The sequence below is a fragment of the Struthio camelus genome, chromosome 3, assembly GCF_040807025.1.
Source record: "Struthio camelus isolate bStrCam1 chromosome 3, bStrCam1.hap1, whole genome shotgun sequence".
In the NCBI taxonomy this organism is placed as follows: Eukaryota; Metazoa; Chordata; class Aves; order Struthioniformes; family Struthionidae; genus Struthio; species Struthio camelus.
Genome location: NC_090944.1, coordinates 74,000,294 through 74,020,345, shown reverse-complemented (window position 1 = coordinate 74,020,345; position 20,052 = coordinate 74,000,294). Strand labels below are relative to the sequence as shown.

Sequence of the window (20,052 nt, the reverse complement as noted above, 5' to 3'; positions counted from 1 at the left end):
TTTATGTAAAAAGGCAGATAACCGTAACCTTCTGCAGTTTATTTTCATCAGAAAACTGCAGAAATACTAATGGATTGCAGCTGGCACTAGGCTGTATCTAATCATACATAATAATGTCACTGCAGGACCAGGTTTAAGTAGAAACAATAGAAGTTTCCAAACACTGTGCGTACAGTTAACAGCTTTTAGGGAAAAAAAATATAAAATGTTGACAGGCAGTAACATTTTCCTAATAGACCTTACCATAATGATGGAAGTCTGCTGTGTGTTATGCATGTCACTTGGACCAGAAGTTTGAGCTCCAGAAAGAGGCATCAGAAGGGTGGAAAGATTGCCCTGTACCATAATCAGAAAAGGACTGTTCTCTATAGGGTATCACGTGTTGTATTTTACTTTTGATCGGCCCTCCCACTGAGTTTTAGGAGCAGAATTTAATTGATCACAACTAGAGCAAGAAAATGAAAAGGCACCTGAACTGGAATGTTTTCAGGCTACGGAGTATCTTTATAGTTGAGCATCTTTATGATTTTTCTTTACAGAGGAGGGATGCTATGCACGCTCTGGAAGGCCATCACTGACTTTCGAGAGAAACATGCCTGACATTGAAATCTTTCTTTGCTTCTCTGCAGAGGGGAAAAATTTCCTTTCAGCACAGAGCAGGTGTGCTGTCAGAAGGACTGTTGCACTTTAATCCAGTATTTGTTTACCAATGTTAAAAACACTGCAGCTTCCTGACTGCTTTTACTCCTACAGTCCCTAAGAAATATGTAAACAACCTGCAACATTATTTTACTTTAAATGTTTTTACATGCAAGTTTTTCAAAAGTTAAGACAAAAAAAAACCCCACACTTTATGAACTATTAAAGTAACCAAATGTTAATTTCATGAAAAACTGATGTAAGATTTCATGTGACTGTGCATCACTGGAACAAAACCAAAATGTGACAACAACTTCTCAAGTTTATTTTTCCTTGTAATATATCTCAGTAATCTGTATAACTTCATAGTTTCAATCATGATTAGATATTTTTCTTTTAGTGTGCAAGACTTAAAAGTAAGTGTTTTTACCTACTGCCCTGCATAGCTTAATATTGTTTATTTTTGGTAACTTAAGTTCTATGGTGCATTTGTTTTAGAGTTGTTTATGTACTACTGAACTGTACCAGTTGCATACACCTGAACCATAGTAATGTTAGCTTGTTCTAAAGCTATCTCTGACATATACAGTTAAAAATAAAGAGACCCCTAAGAATTACTTTTTCCTATATTTTTGGACTTTTAAAATAATAAAGGTGTAGAACTGGAAAATATTGGAATAAAAAAGAGAAAAAAAATCATACTGAGTATCAAGGATACCTTTCTGACATGTGTTAAAGTTACTGTGATTTTATTTTGATAACCATAGCATTGAATGTTTTCTGGTTTCCTGTTCAGTCTAACTCCAGTATCGACAGTCCAGGGCCAAAAAAATTGTTGTCTGGAGAGACTAAAGAAATGAATATCCAGCCTTCACGCACTTGAATGGTCATTCTGGCATGTTGTTTTCTGCTTTTGTTTAGTCAAGATGTCTTTTCTCATACATCATGAAGAAGGACAGCCGATGTTCCCTGTCCGGCCGCACTGAGTGTCCCTCCAGTATTCTAGCCCTGGCTAACGTCAGATTCTCCTGGGGTGACTGCAAAAAATGCCAGTGAACAAGGCTTGACTTAAAACAAGCTCCCTCATAAGCCTTGGCAATCAGTGTACAGCTTATGCCCTGAATTTTGCAGTTTTAACAAATATTTTCAAAGAGCTTATAACTTGCAAAACCTAAAGCAACTAAAAATTATTTACATGGAAAGGAGAACTTAAGCCAATTAACTCCCCTAATTTGATTCAGCAGTGTGAAATATTTTACTATATCAGTAGCAAATAACTGCAGCTTGAAAACCTCTTTTCCACAGTAGAACAAAATTTAATTACATTGCTTTATTTGTGTGTCAGTGCTTTGAAAGCATGCATTCAGTTCTCTATTATCCATGACCTGGAGTGTGCAGTAATGCCAGCTACTTGTAAGATAAGGGAGAGTGATTGTGGAATTGTTTTAATGTCTGCACAAGAGCCAACCTGGCACCAGGTGGGAATTAATACCTGCAGTTCATTGCTGGCCTCACCAGAGCCAAGCTAGTTTATGCAGAGCTGTTCAGCAGTCAGCCCTGTGTTCCCCCCTGCAAGCTTCTATGAAGCAAGATGCATGCCTAGACTGAGCTGAGTTTCTGAGTCCACAAGTATCCATTCGCTCTCAGCAAAATCGCAGTGACAGAGGCTCTGCTCTCAGAACATATGGCATCAGCTCTGATCCTTCAAGCCTAGAGCAAATAAGTCAAGCTGAACCTGCACTGGCTTGGTGGCAACACAGATTTGTCCCTTCACTGCCCTTCCCATTAGTCCTGGTTTTGCAACAAGGTGCAAAGAAACCTGAGGCGGCTCTTCATGTTGCTAACTGGGGTTTGACCCGAGGCTTTTAAGTTCTGGCTCTGTGCTGCACAGAAGTATCTGGACTGCTTCCAAAGCCCTGAGAGCAGTACCAATATGTTTGCATGGCACAGATCTCCAGCTAATAACCTCTCAGGACCCAACAAACTGCCATTGCATTGCTGTCCCAGATAATCTGCAGCCTGACTATGGATAATTAATAATTGACTGTAGCTAAGGCCTTTTCCAGCTCTCAGCTGAGCATGCTACGCTGTCACTATGGAGGTGGTACCATAGCTTTGTGTTTCTGTTCTGCCTATGCAGGCAGGCCCTGCATAGCACAGGGAGCACCTTTACAACAGCTTCCACAGCTTTATGGCAAAAGAAAGCCTGTGCAGCTCATGGATATGACTGCAGAGTGGTCACTTCAGCTGGAAACAGTGCTCAATTGTTATGACTACAGATGTGTTTGTTGAAGGTGAAGCATGGTTGGAGTATCTTATTTCTGGATAGGATAACTTAGTCTATTTATGCAATTACTTGTTCCAGGGAAGAATACTTATTAGTGTTTGTTCGTATACCGTACTTCACACTTGAGTCTCAAAACATTCTTATGCCTGATAACAAATTTTTTAATAGCACAGCTGCTTCTGCCCATGTATAAAGTGTTAACCAGCTTATTTGCAAAGCTGTTAACACTTACATAAGCACAGCAGAGATTTATAGAGTGCCTTCTTTCCTTTCTCACATCTACAAAGAGCATCAGGGAGCCTTACTCTGTATCTGTATAAAATACAAGCCTGGATATAATTCTCTTCCAACTGAAAGCAATGAAAAAGTTTTGCAGCTGATTACAGTGGAGGTGGGGATGTGACCCTTAATGTTAACAACTTAATGATCACATAGCAGTCAACATAGGCAATGCTGGTTTTAGAGTCTCTTGCAGCTTTCGGTGTAGAGCCCAGCCTGTTCCTGCATTACAGAAAAACCCTCTCGCCCACAAACACGGGGTGTATTTATCACCCAAATCCCTCTGTTTTAAGTTTAAATGACTCCTGGGATAATAGGACATTTACCGTCCCACCTCCAGGAGAGGAATTCATGGCCTGAACTCGGCCAGCTGGCAAGAGCAGCTCTGGCACTGGGAGGCTGGCTCTGCCAAACGCTGTTTGCTGGGTGACCCTTTAGAAAGGGCGGCTGCTCCCCGGCAGCTCGTCTCCCACCCGACACAGCTGCGTCCGACACAGCTGCGTGCTCCCATGCTAGGCATCCCCCAGTTTGTATTCAACCTATTTCAACCACAGTTGTGATGATTTTTGCTACCTACAAGCACACGTACAATAAAATTATGTTTTAATCCAGATCTAGAACAGTTTTTAAACGAGACACTTAAAAGATCCTGGGGAGCAGCTGAGGGAAAGTTTAGGCCAACTGGCAGGAAAGGTCCCGTGCCTACGAACTCCACCGAAAGGACTGGTGTGTTGCTACTCTTTTCACAGCCGCAGTTGAAGACCAGAAGTTAGGGGTAGTTCAGGGTATGGATCTAGCTGTTCAGAAGCATTTGCCACAAGAACGAGACTACAGCAACACAGCTCCTCGCCTAGCGGCCCGGCCCGCCAGCCGGGGTCGGTGAAGCGGCCACCACCACCCCGGCCACGTACTTTTCAAACACCAGCGGCGAACTATTAAACACCCCAAAACCCGTTTTTCTTCCCTGCGCAGGTACCTAACGTGCTGTGCCAATACTGCGGGAGCCCTTCTGTGGGAAAAAAATGGAAAAAAAAACACCCCATAACAGTCTATAAGGCAGGAAGCCGCAGGCAGGCAGGTCTCCGGGCGCCCCCTCACTCCCGCAGCGGCCAGCTAAGGGCGGTAGCGGGGGCAGGCCGGAAAGGGCGGCCGTTGCCCGCCCGCAGGCACCACTCGGCGCCGGTCCCGCCCTCACCTGCCCCCGGCCGGGCGCCTCCCGGGCAGATCCCGGCGGCCGGGGCGGACGTGGCGCCCTCACCTGCCCGCGGCCGCGCGCGCGGCGAGGAGACATGGCGGAGGCGGCGGGCGGCAGTGGCGCTTCCCGGCGCCTCGCAGGTGAGGCGCCGCGGGCGGGCCAGGGCCGGCGGGCGGCGGGGGCGGCTCGGGGCGCCGGCCCCGGCCCCGGCCTCGGCTCCGGGCGGCCGCGGGGCGCGTCGCGCAACAGGTGCGGAGCCGCGCGGCGGCCGGGGGGCCCGGGGGGGCCCTGGTGCCCCTTCCCGCCCCCGCGCGACCTTGTCAACCGCCGTCCGCAGCCCGGGCCGGGGGCGGCCCCGCGCGGGCAGAGCCGAGCCGAGCCGGGCCGGGCTCCCTCGCGCGCCCCCGCCGTCACGGGGTGGGTGGGTGGGTGGGGAGGGGAGACGCGGCGCCCTCCTGCGCGGGGGGATCCGCGGCGGCGCGCCGTCGTGCCCTCTTAGAGGTCCTGAAACGCTGCTGTTTAACGTCGTTATTTTCCGTGAGGCGCCTTCGCCACGAAGCGGCTGGGGCGGGGGGGATGCGGCAGGCGCGGGGCGGCCTGGCGGGGGGCGGGCGGCCGTTAAAGGAGCCGGCAGGTGGCGGGGGGAGGGCCAGAGCGCAGGTAACGGAAAGGGGAGCGGGCAGGCGGCGGCGGGGCACCTGCTGGCCGCGGCGGGGACCCCCGGGGGGGGCCGGGGCTGCTGCCGGGCCGTGAGGGGGGCGGGGGGCTCTGCCTGTCCCCTGACGGGAGAGCGCTCGGAAGCTCCGGTTTCGCCCTCAGGGCGCAGGCGGGAGGGCTCGCTCGGTGCCCGGGCCGCTGTGCGCCCGTGCTGGCCGCTCTGGAGAGGGGCGGTCGCCTTCCCGGCAGTGGCGGGGAGCGCTGCTGGCGGATGGCCGCGGCTGACCCCCGCCTGCCGCCGGCCTCCGCCTCCTCGCTAGCTTGCGTCCCGGCTTCTCGCCGGCGGGGAGAGCGGAGGTTTCCATCCAAACCACGTTATGAGGAGGCCGTGTGGCCGATGGTTAATTAAATACGTTCCCCGCGATGTAATATTCTTTAACACCCGTCTTATGTAACGCTGTGGGCATGCAGTGGCCGGTGACGAACGCGGACGGACCCGTCCAAACGCTGTTTTTTTTCTTTAATAGCCTTAGGAGCGCAGTGCTCTCGTTCAGAATGCCTTTTCACAAAGCGCTTACAGCTGTCGCTCGAAAACTCGGCTTCAGAAAGGATGTGCGGTGTTATCCTCTGTCTTTCAAAGTTAGTGACCGCATTAACTTCACTTTCCACAGGAAGAGCTGACTTCCAGTGTGTTTTTAAAGCGACATTTAATGAACTCTTTGGAAGGTCTTTAGCAGGCCTTGTTGATACACTTTTTACTCTATCAGCCTTTTTTTTTTTTTTAAATCTTTTATCAAAACTGCGGACATGAGCTGCAAGAAAACACGTTTTATGCATATATTATTTATAGCTTTTTAAGAGATTCACATGCCTGAGATTTACTTTGAGAGAGCTTGCTGTTTGGTTTCCTTTCATTTCATGTTACTGTTTTAAACTCGCCTACTTCTCATTAAAATCATTTGTAGACGGGAGGTGGATCTGCTTGCGTTCCTTGTGAGGAAGCTTGAGCTTAAATGTGCTTGTGCTGTCGAAGTTCATTGAAAACTTCCTTGTGTGTCAAATACCAGAGTTAAACTTCTGTTAAGCTGTTTGTGTTTCTATCTGTTGAGGTCCTTCTAGATCTTGGTGTTATCGCAGTGAGTGCTTTCCCGAGTGTTTACCAACAGGAGCACCCTCTTCGCATATGGGCAAGCTGCTTGGCGCCTGCTTGGCTTGGTCGTGGGTGAGCAGGTGTTTTGCGTGCCCAAGGACTGTGTGTGCAGGGAGAGCCTTGTTTGATGGCTTTGGGCCACAAGTGGAGCACCGTTGTCTGGGTCCGGCTCCTGGGAAAGGTCAGCCTCCTGGTTTGGTGCCATTACCCTACTGGTTGATTTCCTGCTCCCAATTACCTTTTTATTGTTTGCTTTTGTGGCTAGATATACGGACTCTCAGCTAATCCTGGGGAAAGCTCTAACAGCACCACAAAGACTTTGCACAGAGGTGATGCAAGCTGATCCCTTTATTGTTAGGCAGATGGTCTGCTGCACTTGACTGGCTTTTTGCAGGTGAATGGTTTAATCACTAGGCGTGAGCTGCTTTCTTTTTTTTTTTTTTTCCTCTTTCCTCTAGGTAACTCATAAATGAATAAGGACTAAACAAATCCAGTAGGAAGGCTGCAATCTAACCTGTACTAGTTAGGAATACATCCATTTTTCTTTTCTTTGTTGTTGTTGCTACTTGAGCATCTTGTAGAGCTGAAATCCCCAGATGACAGCGCCCCTCAGACACAGGGAATTCCAGAGAGAGTTTCTGAGGCACCTCAGTTCATGGCTTCCCACCCATGAGCACGCATGTACCTCTGGCTTGTGAGAATCACGGCCCCACGTACACACACGCCTCCCGACTCCACCTTGGCCAGCTCTGTACACAGGTAACAATTTGCACAGGCATCAAGAGAGCAAAGAGAATGATATTCTTTACCTTAGTTGCAAAGAAAACTTCAGTGTAATGATTTTGCATATTTTTCTAGTTAGTTTTTTTTCCTAAATGAATAATTTCAGTATTTGATCATGTTCTCCATTTTCAGCAATGTGAGCCTGCATTTTAAATTATGTCAGCACTTCTGGCTAACTTGTTAGAGCAAACTGTTTAAGTGTTCTCTCTGTAACAGCTTGAGAGGAGACTTTTCATCTGTCATTTGTTTATCCTGATTTGTTCTGCATGTGAGAATAAATCAAATTTTAGTTTATTGTGATATTCAAACTTCTTAACAAACAGATAAATTACTGTATTCATTTATATTTTCCCTGTAGGTAGGTGCTGAGTGTCCTATCCAGTTCTTTATAACTCCTTCCTAGCTGTGATATAAATTGAAGTATTTCGATTGAGAGGATTTATATGGTATTTTAACACACAGATTATTTTTGTTCTGCAGATAGATCCCGCTAACTTTAATGGGAGTTACCAGTCCTCCGTGGGGAATAAAAGTTAATGTTTCAGTATAGGTTTTGGTATAAGGGTCTGACTGGCAAGTGCATCAGTGCTAGCTGAGTAATAACATTTTTTGTGCCCAAGTTTCTCATGCACTTCACCACTAGGAGGATCTCATGCACTTCTTTAGTGAGATAATGTAGCAGTTAAAGATTTTTGTTTTGTAGCTACAAAAACTCTTGAGATGAAATTTTCTAATTCTCTGTTTTGTATTGGCACCAGAGGAGCAGAAACTAAAAGTTACTTCAGCAAAATTTTTTGCTCTGGTTCAAAAGTGCAAGCTTTGTTTATCAAAGAGCAAGACAGCATGAGGGTAACACTGACTTGAGACAAGATGTTTTGTTGCCAAGATAGTATGTTCTTACAAATACTTAACCTATACGAAGCATTTGTGTCGTCAGAGACATTATACTACTTTTTCTTTCCCTTTCTTGCTTTTTTTGTCCTTAGTTTTTTTAAACATTAGACACAACCCTATTGTGAATATTTCTTAACCTTTAAATATAAAAATGAGGTTGAGGTTCTGTTATTCTTCTATTACCACCCTTCTCCAATTAAAATCTTTATCAAACTTTCAAATTCTAGACCAGATCTTAAACTTATTTCAATATTTTCCTGAGTAATACTGTAGCTCTGAATGTGGTAACACAGAGACTCTGATTTATCAGTAACTTGTAGAATAAAAGTCATATAACTAAATTGAATTTAAAAGCGTCGGGTGGGGCGGGGGTTAAAGCTGAGGGATGGCTTCTATAAGGATTTGTTAAATGGTTGGTAAATTACTTGACCAAGGAAAGATATGAAGACACAGTAATGTTTGTGCAACGACAGTGCACAGAGGAAAAGTTTAAGCAAGTCTTTTGATGTGTGCATTGTGTAACACAGGCCATGCTGCTTCCCTGCCTTCTCCCCACCACACTACTGGTTTATAAAATATATATATATATATTGCAGTTTGTGGAAAAATCAGGCCTGTTAGGTGATGCCTGAGCAACTGGCTTATGTGCTACTTTCTCTAGAGGAAGATAGTCTCTGCTAATGTAGTTAAACCAGTACATGCTGTTATTTTACTTGGGCTTCATATTGAAAATTGATGTTCTTTCCTTCTTTCCTATTCACATTTAAAAAATTATAATTTGCAATAATCTGAGACTGCTGTTTTATCTTTATGATGACTGGTTTATTACTAGTACATATAAACAAGTTAAAAATTTTCAACGGAAAATTATTTGTTGTGTTAAATGTAATTAAATCTGATCAGTGTAATAATTGCCTCAATTATGTAAGTACTATATAATTTTGCAACAACATACTTTCTTTTCCACTTGAAAAATGTGCATAAATCTGGATTCATAATGCAAGCCACAGCATGTTGCTAATGTTGTTGTGGTAACTCTTTGCATACCTGCTTTTCCTCCAGGAAGGAGATTCCCAGAATGTGACTTCTGTTATGCAAATGCGGCAACCTCCTGGGAACTATAGCAGCACATGCTTATGCGTATTATATGTGTTCAAGAAGAAAAAGACTGTGAAAAGAAGGTGCATTTGTAAAACGCTCAGATTTCATTCTGCAGTTGTTCCTGAGCATTGCTTCTGGAATCATATCTTTTTTTTTTTTTAATTATTAAAATCAATCATTGCTTTCATTAAAATAAGTAAAGGGTATATTTATGCCATTGCTGGCTTTGGAGAAAATCTTGAAAATGTGAATCCCAGGATATCTGACAAAGCATTGAAAGAAAGCAACCCTAAACTGTATATTAAGATGACATGGGGGGAGAGAGGGCTGGCTCACCATCCAAGTGGATGGAGTTACCAACCCTGACTCCTGTTAACTTTGAGATTCTTCAGAGATGTAAATGATGGCAGGATTTGTGCTCCATATAGCTGAAGTGAGAATAGGTTGCTGGGGGAAAAATAAAGTACCTGTATCTCCAAATATTTCTCCTATCTTTGTGTCTGATACTTTCATGTGTTCTCTGAGAAAGCAGCCAAAAACTCCTGACTACTTGGGTTCCCTCTTCTAATAAATGCATTGGAAAATAAGATATGAAGAGAGCAGTGGTAATTAACACAGCATGAAGTAGTTCACAGGATTTCATCTGTCACATGCTGTCAGTGATGGTGATGGAGAAAATCTTAATTTGTTTTTGGCACGTTGCCTTTTCTTTGAAGTTTGTTCATATTTCTACCAAAAGGTTAATACATGCATAAATACTCTTCATTTTCAGAGTGCTTTATAAGCACTTGGTTCTTTTGACATGTATACAAGGTAGATATTAGAAATATACCCCTATATACAGACAGAAGCGGTGGCAAGACTGCCTAGTCTATAGTGATAGTAGGGTAACTAGTGATGTTGATAATTTACTAACTCATGTCTTCCACTGCCCTGCCAAGTCCTTGTTCCTCACTGCCGATCCTTACCAAACTGAGCACAGACTGAAGTTGCATGTGTTTTATGACAGTGCCTGATCTAACATCATTCTGTTACATGTGAACAAAAAGTATTGGCTAAGAGTGATCTAATGTGTACCATGACGCATAAAAACGTTATGCAATTTTTCTAATTAGTCATACCATGCAAATCCAGTTAGTTAAAAATGTGACAAGATTTCTTAATGTACATCTTGTATTTGAGTTGCTTATGGGACCCATTGATCAGATTATTGCCTCCACATTCATGTGTCTTTTGCTCTGAGGAGCATGTCTGAATCAGAATAAGGCAGGGCTCCCTGGCTTCTCCTTTATTTTGGTGGTGGTGCATGTGTGTTGTGGGTGTTTTGGTTTTTTTCCCCACCTCCCCCCTTCTCCTGGTCTATGGGAATGTGTAAAGGTTCAATTTTAGTCCACAGGAGAGGAAGTAGGTAAGACTTACCTTCTGTTTAGCCTCTTCTGAGGAGCTCTCAACTTCCCGTGGTCCAGTGTACGGCCCTGCACGTGGCAGAGGTGCAGGGATGGGGGAGACAGCTGCAGCTGGGAAGGGGTCACCCAGAAGAAACGCCTCCCATGCTTGGGTGTGTGCTGAGAGGCATGTTTCCTGGTGGAGCTGTCTCCTGCCCCAGGGAGTTGTGAGTGTGGGTGTGTGTCACTCACCAGGACTGCAGTGTTGGGAATGAGGTGGGGACTAGACAAGCAAGTCTCCCGGGTCAGGTGGGAGGCTTGCCATGGTTGCTGTTAGCACCTCCTGCTCTGCAGCTGAAGAACGTCTTATGGTTTCGATCAGAATAGCATCTTGAACATGTGCAGTCATTGCAGCACGTAGGATAGGTTGTATGCAGGTGGGTAAGCTAAAGGAGTCAAAGTAATCAGGGTGGGCAGTGGGAAAATAATGACCTGAGTTCTGCTTTTCGTTTCTGGGCCTAGCTTATTTTAAGTTCATTATTTCTTAGGTAGATATTGATAATAAACAGAGTGTTCAGTTCATCTTTTTCTTACTAGAAAAAGATACTGGAATATGAAACTAGAATTAAAAAAAATTGTTCAAACTTCAGGAGAGAAAGGGGAAGAGGGATACACCTCTTCTTCGGAGTTTACTTTCGGAAGAATTTCAATAATCCATTGATTCTCTCCTCTGTTCCCCAGTTCACGTTTAAGTGGACGTTCACTCAAACTGGATGGTTATGCTCTTTTTCTTGAGCTAAAGCACCTGATTAATTGAATGAAGCTTAAGTTCATGAAACTACTGTATTTTCATGGCCTTGACTTTTAGATGCAAGTCAACTCATTGCTTATTTAAAGCTATTCAGAGTGTGTCTGAACTCTTGACAGCAGAATTCTCATTAGTGAAAAAGTTGAAGGTCTCACTTCTTATTCTCTCATGTTTTGTATTCAGTGTTACTGATTAATGCAAGGGGTCTCTCTCCTTCCAAGAAGGTAGAAAGAAGAAATCAATAATTATATCAAATACTTACACACTAAATACCAAAATAGTTAAAAATGAATGTACTTCTGTGAAATAATCTACCAGATCTTTATTATCTTGTATGTGAGTGATGCTCTGGAGATTCCCATTGGGGGTGAACAAATTCAGAAGCCTCTGTAAGGGGGAAATTATTCTGTTTTTTTTGACCGCAGGAGGTGGAAGGAAGAAAGAATGCGAGTGCTGCAGTAGGAAAAAAATAGGTATTCGTGATGCTTGAGCTAGTGATTGGCTTAAGGGAATCAAGTATTTTTTTCTGCTAGATCAGAAATATCTGATATTTGTGTATATATACAAAGAAGTATGTTTCTAACTTAACTATTAGCACATCAGTTTAAAAAAAAAAAACACAACTTTCTTTAAGGCTGTTTTGCACTGCGCTTGATTTACATAGCATTGAAAATAAGGTTTCCAGTTCTTTAATGCTGAGTAAATAGCTAAATAGCTGTTTGCTCAGACCCCCTTTCCCCCCCACCCCCAAATTCTACTTTCTGTTCTTCTGGCCTGATTTAAAACCTACTGAAGTAAGTAGAAAGAAAATGCAAGGAGATGAGTCTCCTGAAGGAAATCGAGGAGATGAAATTTGGAGTTTTGTTAGCGCACATGCATGCTAACATCTAGCGCTGTCTAGAGACTATGTATTTTTAAGAAGTCTTGAAAAAGTTCTTGACACGGTTGACTATTAATGTGAATAATTTCCATGCACAATATGATTGCATGTCATGTTCAACTCCCATACTGATTATTTTTCTATATAAGTTTTGATTGGCAAGTACATTGAAAAGTTTTAGCGTGCTTTTGCAGAAAAGGATGGGAGCTTTTAACCATACTTTGACTTTGCTGATCTTTCTTGATCCCAATCCAATTGTCCCATATTGGGTAAAACACTTCTATAAATCTGAACTGTCACATCCCTTCTTGATGTGACTTTGTAAGTAATATCACCACCTTGTCCTGAACCTCAGCAGTACGCGCGCTCTGCGTCAGCAGGTTGGAAATAGCTTAATATCTGCAACTAAGAAAGCATGGGTTAACATAATATGTTGGCTTGATCTAATTCTTGATATACAGTGTGTTTAAATTGAAGGGGAACTTTCCATTTATGTTTGTAGGCCTTAAGTTGGCATCCTAGAGCAGTCTTTATTTTGCTTGACAAATACCTAGACAAACACCCAGACCTCTCTTGGGTTTTGTGTGTTTTGTTTTTGTTGGTGGTGGTGGGGTGGGATTTTTTATTTTTTTGTTTTGGTTGGTTGGTTGAGGTTTTCCTTTTTTTTGGTCCCAAAGGTCCTTTAAAGTTAAGTTTCCTTAACCTGTTAAAGTTAAGTTTCAGGTAAAACTGAAGAACAGAATAATAAATGGGCTGTGGTTAATGCTTTGAAAGAGCTGAAGCACCTGTGCGACTTTTTTTCTCTGTTCAGCTTATGCCTTTCATAGTACAGTCTCTTTTATTTATGATTTCAATAGTTGCTTGGTATCTGTTATAGTGATAATAATGATAAGCTCTTGCAGAGTACTTTAGAAGAGAAAAATATTTTACAAGAATCATTGAATTCTTTCAGAAAAATTCTTCTGAAAGTTTTATTCCGTTTTATAATCAAGAAACTGAGATTAGAGATGATAACTTGCTTCAAGGCTCAGAGAGTGTAAGTGTCAGAAGAGAAGTGGTGAGCAGGCTGCACCATCTCCTGAACCTGGCTTGACACATATGGGCTTCTGCAAGTCTTTTTTTGTCCTACGGTGGCTGTGGGGAGGAAGTGAAATTTGAAGGCTAGAGATTAACTAGTGATATACTTGGTGGATGATCATACCTACATTTCACAGTAATGCCTGATAGTAGATTATATTTTGTGTGTATGTGTGTGTTAAGGTTATTTGACCTGGAAATGTTGATTATTTTCTTGGGAGGTGTTTTTTTTTTTTTTTCCTAGTCAAACCGTAATAAGAAAGTTGAGGCTTCTACTTCTGGTTGCTTCTTCTTTGGGTGTGATGTTGTTTTAGAGCAAGATTTTAACTACCCTTATCCTGGGAAAACAGCAAGAGAAGCATGTGAAACACCTAGAAAATGTAGCTTGGTGGTGAACTTACGATGAGTCTCATGGAATGTGAGAGAAATCTGTCTGTATACTGTGATTCATTTCTGAGTGCTGCTATTTGCACAGCTTTTTAGGGGCAGTTTGCGCCTTAGCTACTCCTTAAAATATATCTCTTCACTCTTTTGTAGTACTATACAATCTTACATTCAATTGGCTTGGCTTTCTGAAATATAACCTGACATGCTTGATGATACCAGATGGCTTCTAATTCACATACTTTGTGTTTTTTTCTTAAAAACGTACACAGTCCTTGTTACCACAGTCTGCCAATTCCCGTGAAAGGTAGAAATCGCCTTGTCTTTGCAAGGATTTTACTTTCTGTAAGCTAACTTGTGTTGAACACAACCTTTTATCTTCCCTGCTAGCGAGGATTGAGCAATAGGGTCCAGGTGGGCAGAGTGCTTTGCAAGGCTTTGAACATGAACTCGTGCAATTCATTATGAAGCTCATTACTATGATTTAAAATTGTGTGTAGTTTGAATAGTTAGGGGTACTAAAACATTCTTGTGAATGAAAGAAGATAGCATGTTTAGAGTTCAGCTGTGGAAGATTATCAGATTAGCCATAGTAGACTGTAAATACGTATCATGGTAACTCTTACAGGGACTGGCTTCAACTTGCTTTATTTTGAATAGGTTGAGATAGCAAGGCTTAATACATGATACTAAAACAGGAACATCAATTAGCACATTATTATAAATATTTACATTTCCCAGATCGCAGTATAATTATCCTGTTAGTCTTTGTTCAGACTGCTATTTAAGACTGTTACACATCAGATAATACATTGTACTAACTAAATTAAAGTAATTATGCCTATAGAATCTAGTAATGTTTTCTGAAAGCAGTAGAAACAAGGTGTGTTTAAGTATAGAGGTTTAATTGATAATGAGTTTGATAGTGTTGTAAAAAGGAGGGAGGAGGGGAAAGATTATCCACCACCCTCAAGATACCCAGTTGCCCTCATTCCTTGCCCTGAGAGAATCCAACCCCATCAGCACAACCATGGTTTAGGTGTTCAGTACAGCTGAAGGGAAGAAATCTCTAAGGGGAGCTGGGTAAACAAATTGCTAGTTTACTTTTTATTATTCTTTTAAAAAATTTGACAGCCCTGCTCCTGAAATTATGCATTGTTTTGTTCCCTCAAGAGAGAGTTGCCTTTATGCAGACTTCATAAAGAAGCTGCCTCATAGTTGAGAGAGGGCTGAAATAACATGCAAAGCTTTCCCACTAGGGATACCACACAGGAGCGTCTTCCTCTGCCCTAGCCCAAAGGATGAAGGGAGAGTTTGTCAGCACAGCCTGGTTTTAAGCAGCATTGGTACCTGTATGTATGCATTTCATAGGGTTAACAGGGACCTTAAAAAGATACCTAAAGTTACGTGGTGTCTTTTTATTACACTTTTATAGTAGGTTGTGGGTGGTTTGGGTGCCATTTAATGAGGCATTTGCACACATGTTGTGGGTTGGCATAGTTTTTAACCATTGAAATAAAAGCCCTTGAAATAAAATCCTGCTGCCTAAGTTGAATGTGCTGTCAGTCCTATTCCTCTGTCAGAAGCTCTCTCTTCATTAGTAAGTCAATAGAAAGAAATGCCTCAGTTGCCTGCATGTCTTAGCCCAAATCCATGTTTATCAGCCCCTGAGGCCGAAATATTGAGCTTTGTCATTACTGCTTTTTGTAGCTGGAGCAAGCTGCTCTTAGGAAGTGCAGAGGATCCTGCAAGGATCAGGGAAGGCATTCCCAGTTTTGCAGCTATTTCCCATGACTCCTTGGATAGCTTCCTGAGACATAACTGTTTTCAGCATCTCCATTTCCCTATTAATCATACCTGCAAGCTTGAAAGCCCCTGCCAAAGCCCCTCCAGCCAGGTGTATTTTTGTGTCAGGTGCTTCTTGCATCTTTTAAAATACCTGTTTGAATAGATCAGCAATTCTGGGTGATGGCTGATATTCTACAGGTATCTGCAGAATCAAATGTTTAAAAGGGGCAGGAGTTCTTTCTCACTGACTTAAAAACAGTGAAAGGGAGTGAAGTGATATATAGCTAAGTTGTCATGTAAGAGTTGTCTTTGATTATTTTTGTCCTGTCCTGTTTGAGACCAATCTTAGCCGTATATGAAAAGTATTCGTGGTACTAACCACAGTCCACTTTGTGTGTGCGTGTGCATGCACAGTTATGTACATACTTGTGGTAGGCAGGTGAGTGGATGGGATTTGAGGAATGGAGCCATGTTTCTCTTATAGTTCAAAGCGGTAGCCTGTATAAGTACTGGAAGGCAAATTGCTGAGGTAAAGAACAAAGAACACCTTGTGTTAGAGCATCTTTTTTTTTTTTTTGGTCCACACCCTTTACTACAAAGCATCTTTAAGTGATTTAGACAAATGTCATCATGTATAGCTTGTGTGTACGCCCAGAAAAATCCAAGGTGTAGCTGAGTGGCAGGACATAGCCGGGAGGACGCGCCTGCAGGAGGCAAGGCCAAAGTCAGGCTGCGGGCCTGGCTTGGAGCTGGTGCCCTTCAACAGAGCATTCCTGTCCTGGGGGTTATGAGCCCCTGTTTGAGGAAAAGGAAGAGTGGGCTCGCAAGGCTTTCAGCTGGTGCGCTGCTCTTGTCTGTGCTCTCTGCTGCTGGGTGGCAAGCCTGAGGTGTGAGGGCTGAGCTGTCCTGTCGCTTGAGCTCCCTTCAGGCCCTGTCTAGAAAGAGCATCCCAGGCCACTATCACATATATCCCATCAGTTGTCGTTGACCCTTCTCTCTCACGAGTTGCTACCCATATTGCTGAGGCAACTGTACAGCGGCATACATTGCATATTTGATAAGAGCCACTTACTTTTCCTGACAACAGGTTTGTGTGCGCCATCTTGTCTCTTGCTTAGGGGGGTAATCAGTTAGCATAAACTTTCTCTTTGTAAAGCCTTAAGTGTAGGGGGAAGAAATATTGTCACTTTTGACATTAGAGAGGGTTTTTTAGGTTCCTTTTTTTCTTCACTGGCATTTTGAAATAGTGAACATGCATTGGAGGGCTTGAGGTGGAAGACGATTCTCATATGCGAAACATCCAGGGTTTTGCATAGTGACTTTTGGAGCCCCGAAGAACGGAGCAGATCTGAGCAGGAGCCATTCTGGGAACACACAGGTTGCAAAACCTGTTAAGTGCTCTGTTGCAAATGACTAAAGAAAATCCAGAAGGCCAACATATAAAGGCAAACTTGGGCAGTTTTAATCAGTTGTTTGTTTGTATTTTGTGTCATTTTGCAGAAGTGAATGTTTATTGTCAGTGCTGTAAAACTGATGTTGCAATGGAGAGTATTCACTCCCAAAGTCCTTTTATGGTCTTATGTTGTCTTTACAAACTAGACATCCTGATTTTGAGTTTTCACAACAAAAAAGAATGTTCCAACACCTGCCTGTAACTGTGGGTGTATGCCTTCTTAATGCAAAAGGTATGCAGTGCATAGGAAGATGATTAAGTTGAGGGGGGGAAAAAATGCATACATGGCAGAAGACTCATCCTCATTGTTCTAGTTTAGATCGGGTTGAAATCTCTAAACATGAATAAACAGAGCAGCTGGCAAGACGCAGGCTCATGCCTGGAGCCTTCTAGGCTTCTTTTCACTCAGTACTCATCTGCTTGTGCAAGCACAGCTCCATCCTCCCGCCGCCCTGCGAGGAGAAAGGAGCAGCCCCTGCTGCCGAGGTGCTTCCAGCTCTCTGCGAGCGCGCCGGAGCCGGCATTCCCGAGGCCGGCTTGCTGCGGCTGAGGAGACAACATTCAGAGACCTTCTTTGATTAGGATGTGTCACTGTTGTCAGGGCAACTGTTAACAGCAGCGTATCATATTTTCTCCTCTTCTGTGGCGTGCTGAATATTTTAGCGTGCTGTAGCTGGAAGAAGGTTGCAGGGAAAAAGGTTGCTGCGCAAGGAACCCGGAGCTGTGGGCTGGGATCTGATTGAACAGGTTAAGACAGCAACGAGCAGCATCTGAACCAGTGTGCCTTTAATTAGGGCTTTTCTTGAAGGTGGAGGAAAACTGCAGGCCATCTGCAGCCAAGTGGATGTTGGTATTTGTCAGCTGTTTGCATACTGCTTATCCATAGGGGATCTATTACAAGTGCTCAAATGAGCAGGCAGCGTTGCAGCTAGCTGCTACGCAGGGGCTGCAGTTTCTTACTTTTTTTCCTTGAAATAAGCAAGAGGGAACAGCGACATGCCTGGTTCAACTACTGCCCTCCGTCAAGAGAGACTGAAGAAGACGAGTGCCAGGCCAAATCCCCTGGGTTTATTCACCATTAACGAAGAAGATGAGCAGCAAAAGAATGGGAATCCTAAAAGGCTGAAAGGTATGCCGTGGTTCTGCAGCCTGAGCGAGGTCGCGCGTGGAATATGCTGCACAGCAGACACAACGTTTTGTCAGCTCTTCTGCATGCTACAAAGAACGTCTGTAATAGGCTGGTGCAGTTTGGTGATGCATATTGGCACCCCCAAGTGTGCTGTGATAGATGTATGTATTTAAATCACCTGGATTGTTATGCAAGCATCTGTTTCAGATTCGAAGAAAAAATTACTTTTTAGTTACTACTACCTTTTTTCAGGTAGAGGTAAGGGTCTTGCTTCAGAAATGTATCAGTCAATGTCTGTATATTTTCTCTGGAAGGGTTTCTCTGCACAGTCTGGAAAAATGCCTGTAAAAAGAGGTAGTTTTAGGCTTGCAGAATACAGAATGCAATACCAGCTTCTCTAGAAGACAGCATTGCCAAAGACGGTGTGAAATTAGCTGTACTTCCATTTCTGTGCATAATTGTTCAAATACTATAACTTTGACAAGTTTGACTAAAAATGGGGCACGCTATGACAAATTGTTTCTGCTAAAGAAAAATTATTTGTGGTGTTTGCCATAGGTGAGTGGTGATAGTGGAGGGGTCAACCATGCTGATGGTTGACTTATAGCAGAGATCTGTCAAGCCTGTGTAGCCACTGTCTGTCTTGCATCATGTAATTAATATTTTCTACTTGGATCCTAATGTTTAAGTTTCATTGGTCTGGCATGGATTGTGCACCTTGCAGTTGTGACTGGAATTTTAAGTTTACTGAATTAGAATTTGTGTTTTGTTTTTGTGATTAAGAGGTTCCATTTACATGAATGTTCTTTTTCGTCGTCGTCTTTGGGAGCAAAAAAAAAAAAAAAACCCAAAATTGTGGGAGTTTTTTTTGTTTACAAAACATCCGTCAGTGGATAGCCTCAAGATAGTGTTTCAAGTTTCAGACATTTCCATTCTACCATATAACAGGAGAGACCAGCTACCAAGCAAATATTTAAATAGCAAATAGTATGTATATTTACAGAGAGCTGAATTGTTTACAGCTCACTGGTTGTTTTCTTTTTCTTGAAGGAAGAAGTTAGCTTGGTAGCTATAACAAAAAAAAGATTCCTCATTTCTGAATTTCTGTGTTTGTTTTTACAGCTTCTGTTTTTTTCTCATAGTAGTAAAGAATTTACAGATTTGAGCTTCATGATATCTGTATTGCTAGTCATTGTTGACATGATTAATGTGTTAGGGTCTTGTGTACATAGTTACTTGCTCTTCCGTGTATTTGAACCTGCCCATGTAAAATAGGGATGTAAACTCTAGTGTGAGGTTATTGTGTTTCTTAAGGTTTTAAGAAGCATATTACTTTCCTTTATCACCCGCTGGATGACTTCCAGAGTCAACAGTCCACAAAGCTACGGATCAACAGTTTTCCTGGTTTTGTTCAGTGGCGCTGGTATTTTTCCCAGGATAAAAGTTCTTGTTGACTTAGTTCACTCAGATCTTCTACTTGCAGAGGTTATACACAACTGCCTATTGCTTGCCCCTCTCGTTAAAATTAATTTGATTTTCTTTTTGATCATTCTTGTTTCCTCTTAATGCGGCGAAATGTAACTAGACAAACGTACAGAGGAGCACAAAGAGCAAGCTAACAAGTGCATATGCTTTTTCTAAAATAAAAACACGGTGGCCTACTTTGAATGCTCCTAGTGCGAAATGGCGTAGGAGGTTGTACAAAAGCTTTTTGAAATATACTGCTTTGTTTTTCTTTTCCAAAATACTTAAAATAGCACGTTCTGTTTCTACAACACCATGATGTATGTAGCTTTTTTTTTAACCTTTGTGTCTGTTTGAATGTTTTATCAGTGGATAGGTGGGTTAAAGTTGGAATCCTTGGTCATATGAAATGCATATATTCAAGGTTGTGTTCTCCTTTCCCCTACCTGATACTGAGTAGGGTCATAGTGCAGCTCTGAGGAGAAACATAAGAAGTTCAAGGGATCCGTATGCAGCTTCCTTGAGTTTTCAGAGCCCATCATTTTGTTGCCATTTTACAGTGTTTGCTCCATCTTAGTTCTTGAGCTATCTTGTTTGCTGTATGCTCAGCACGCTTCTGCAGCTGCTGAGGTTTGTTTTGCTAGCACATACTAAGTTAGTGTCATCTTCATGGGAGGTAGGCTAGATAATAAGTCGTCT

The 20,052-nt window shown here is 42.8% G+C and overlaps 2 protein-coding genes across 8 annotated transcripts in view; both read left to right on the top strand.

Annotated features, from left to right (window-relative positions):
- Positions 1 to 1,338, top strand: part of MAP3K5 (mitogen-activated protein kinase kinase kinase 5) — a 115,204-nt gene extending 113,866 nt beyond the window's left edge. For both annotated transcript variants that reach the window (XM_068938394.1, XM_068938395.1), the window contains one exon: positions 540 to 1,338. In XM_068938394.1, the coding sequence (XP_068794495.1) occupies positions 540 to 600 (61 nt within the window). In that variant the 3' untranslated portion in view covers positions 601 to 1,338. The remainder of the gene's footprint in view (positions 1 to 539) is intronic.
- A 3,048-nt stretch (positions 1,339 to 4,386) lies between these two features.
- MAP7 (microtubule associated protein 7) overlaps positions 4,387 to 20,052 on the top strand; it is a 126,126-nt gene continuing 110,460 nt past the window's right edge. For 4 of the 6 annotated variants that reach the window (XM_068938437.1, XM_068938436.1, XM_009688876.2 and 1 more), the window contains exon 1: positions 17,183 to 17,889. In XM_068938437.1, coding sequence (XP_068794538.1) covers positions 17,757 to 17,889 — 133 coding nt within the window. In that variant the 5' untranslated portion in view covers positions 17,183 to 17,756. Of the gene's footprint in view, positions 4,541 to 17,182; positions 17,890 to 20,052 lie in introns of those variants that run through there. The other 2 variants (XM_068938435.1, XM_068938434.1) reach the window with 2 other exon arrangements.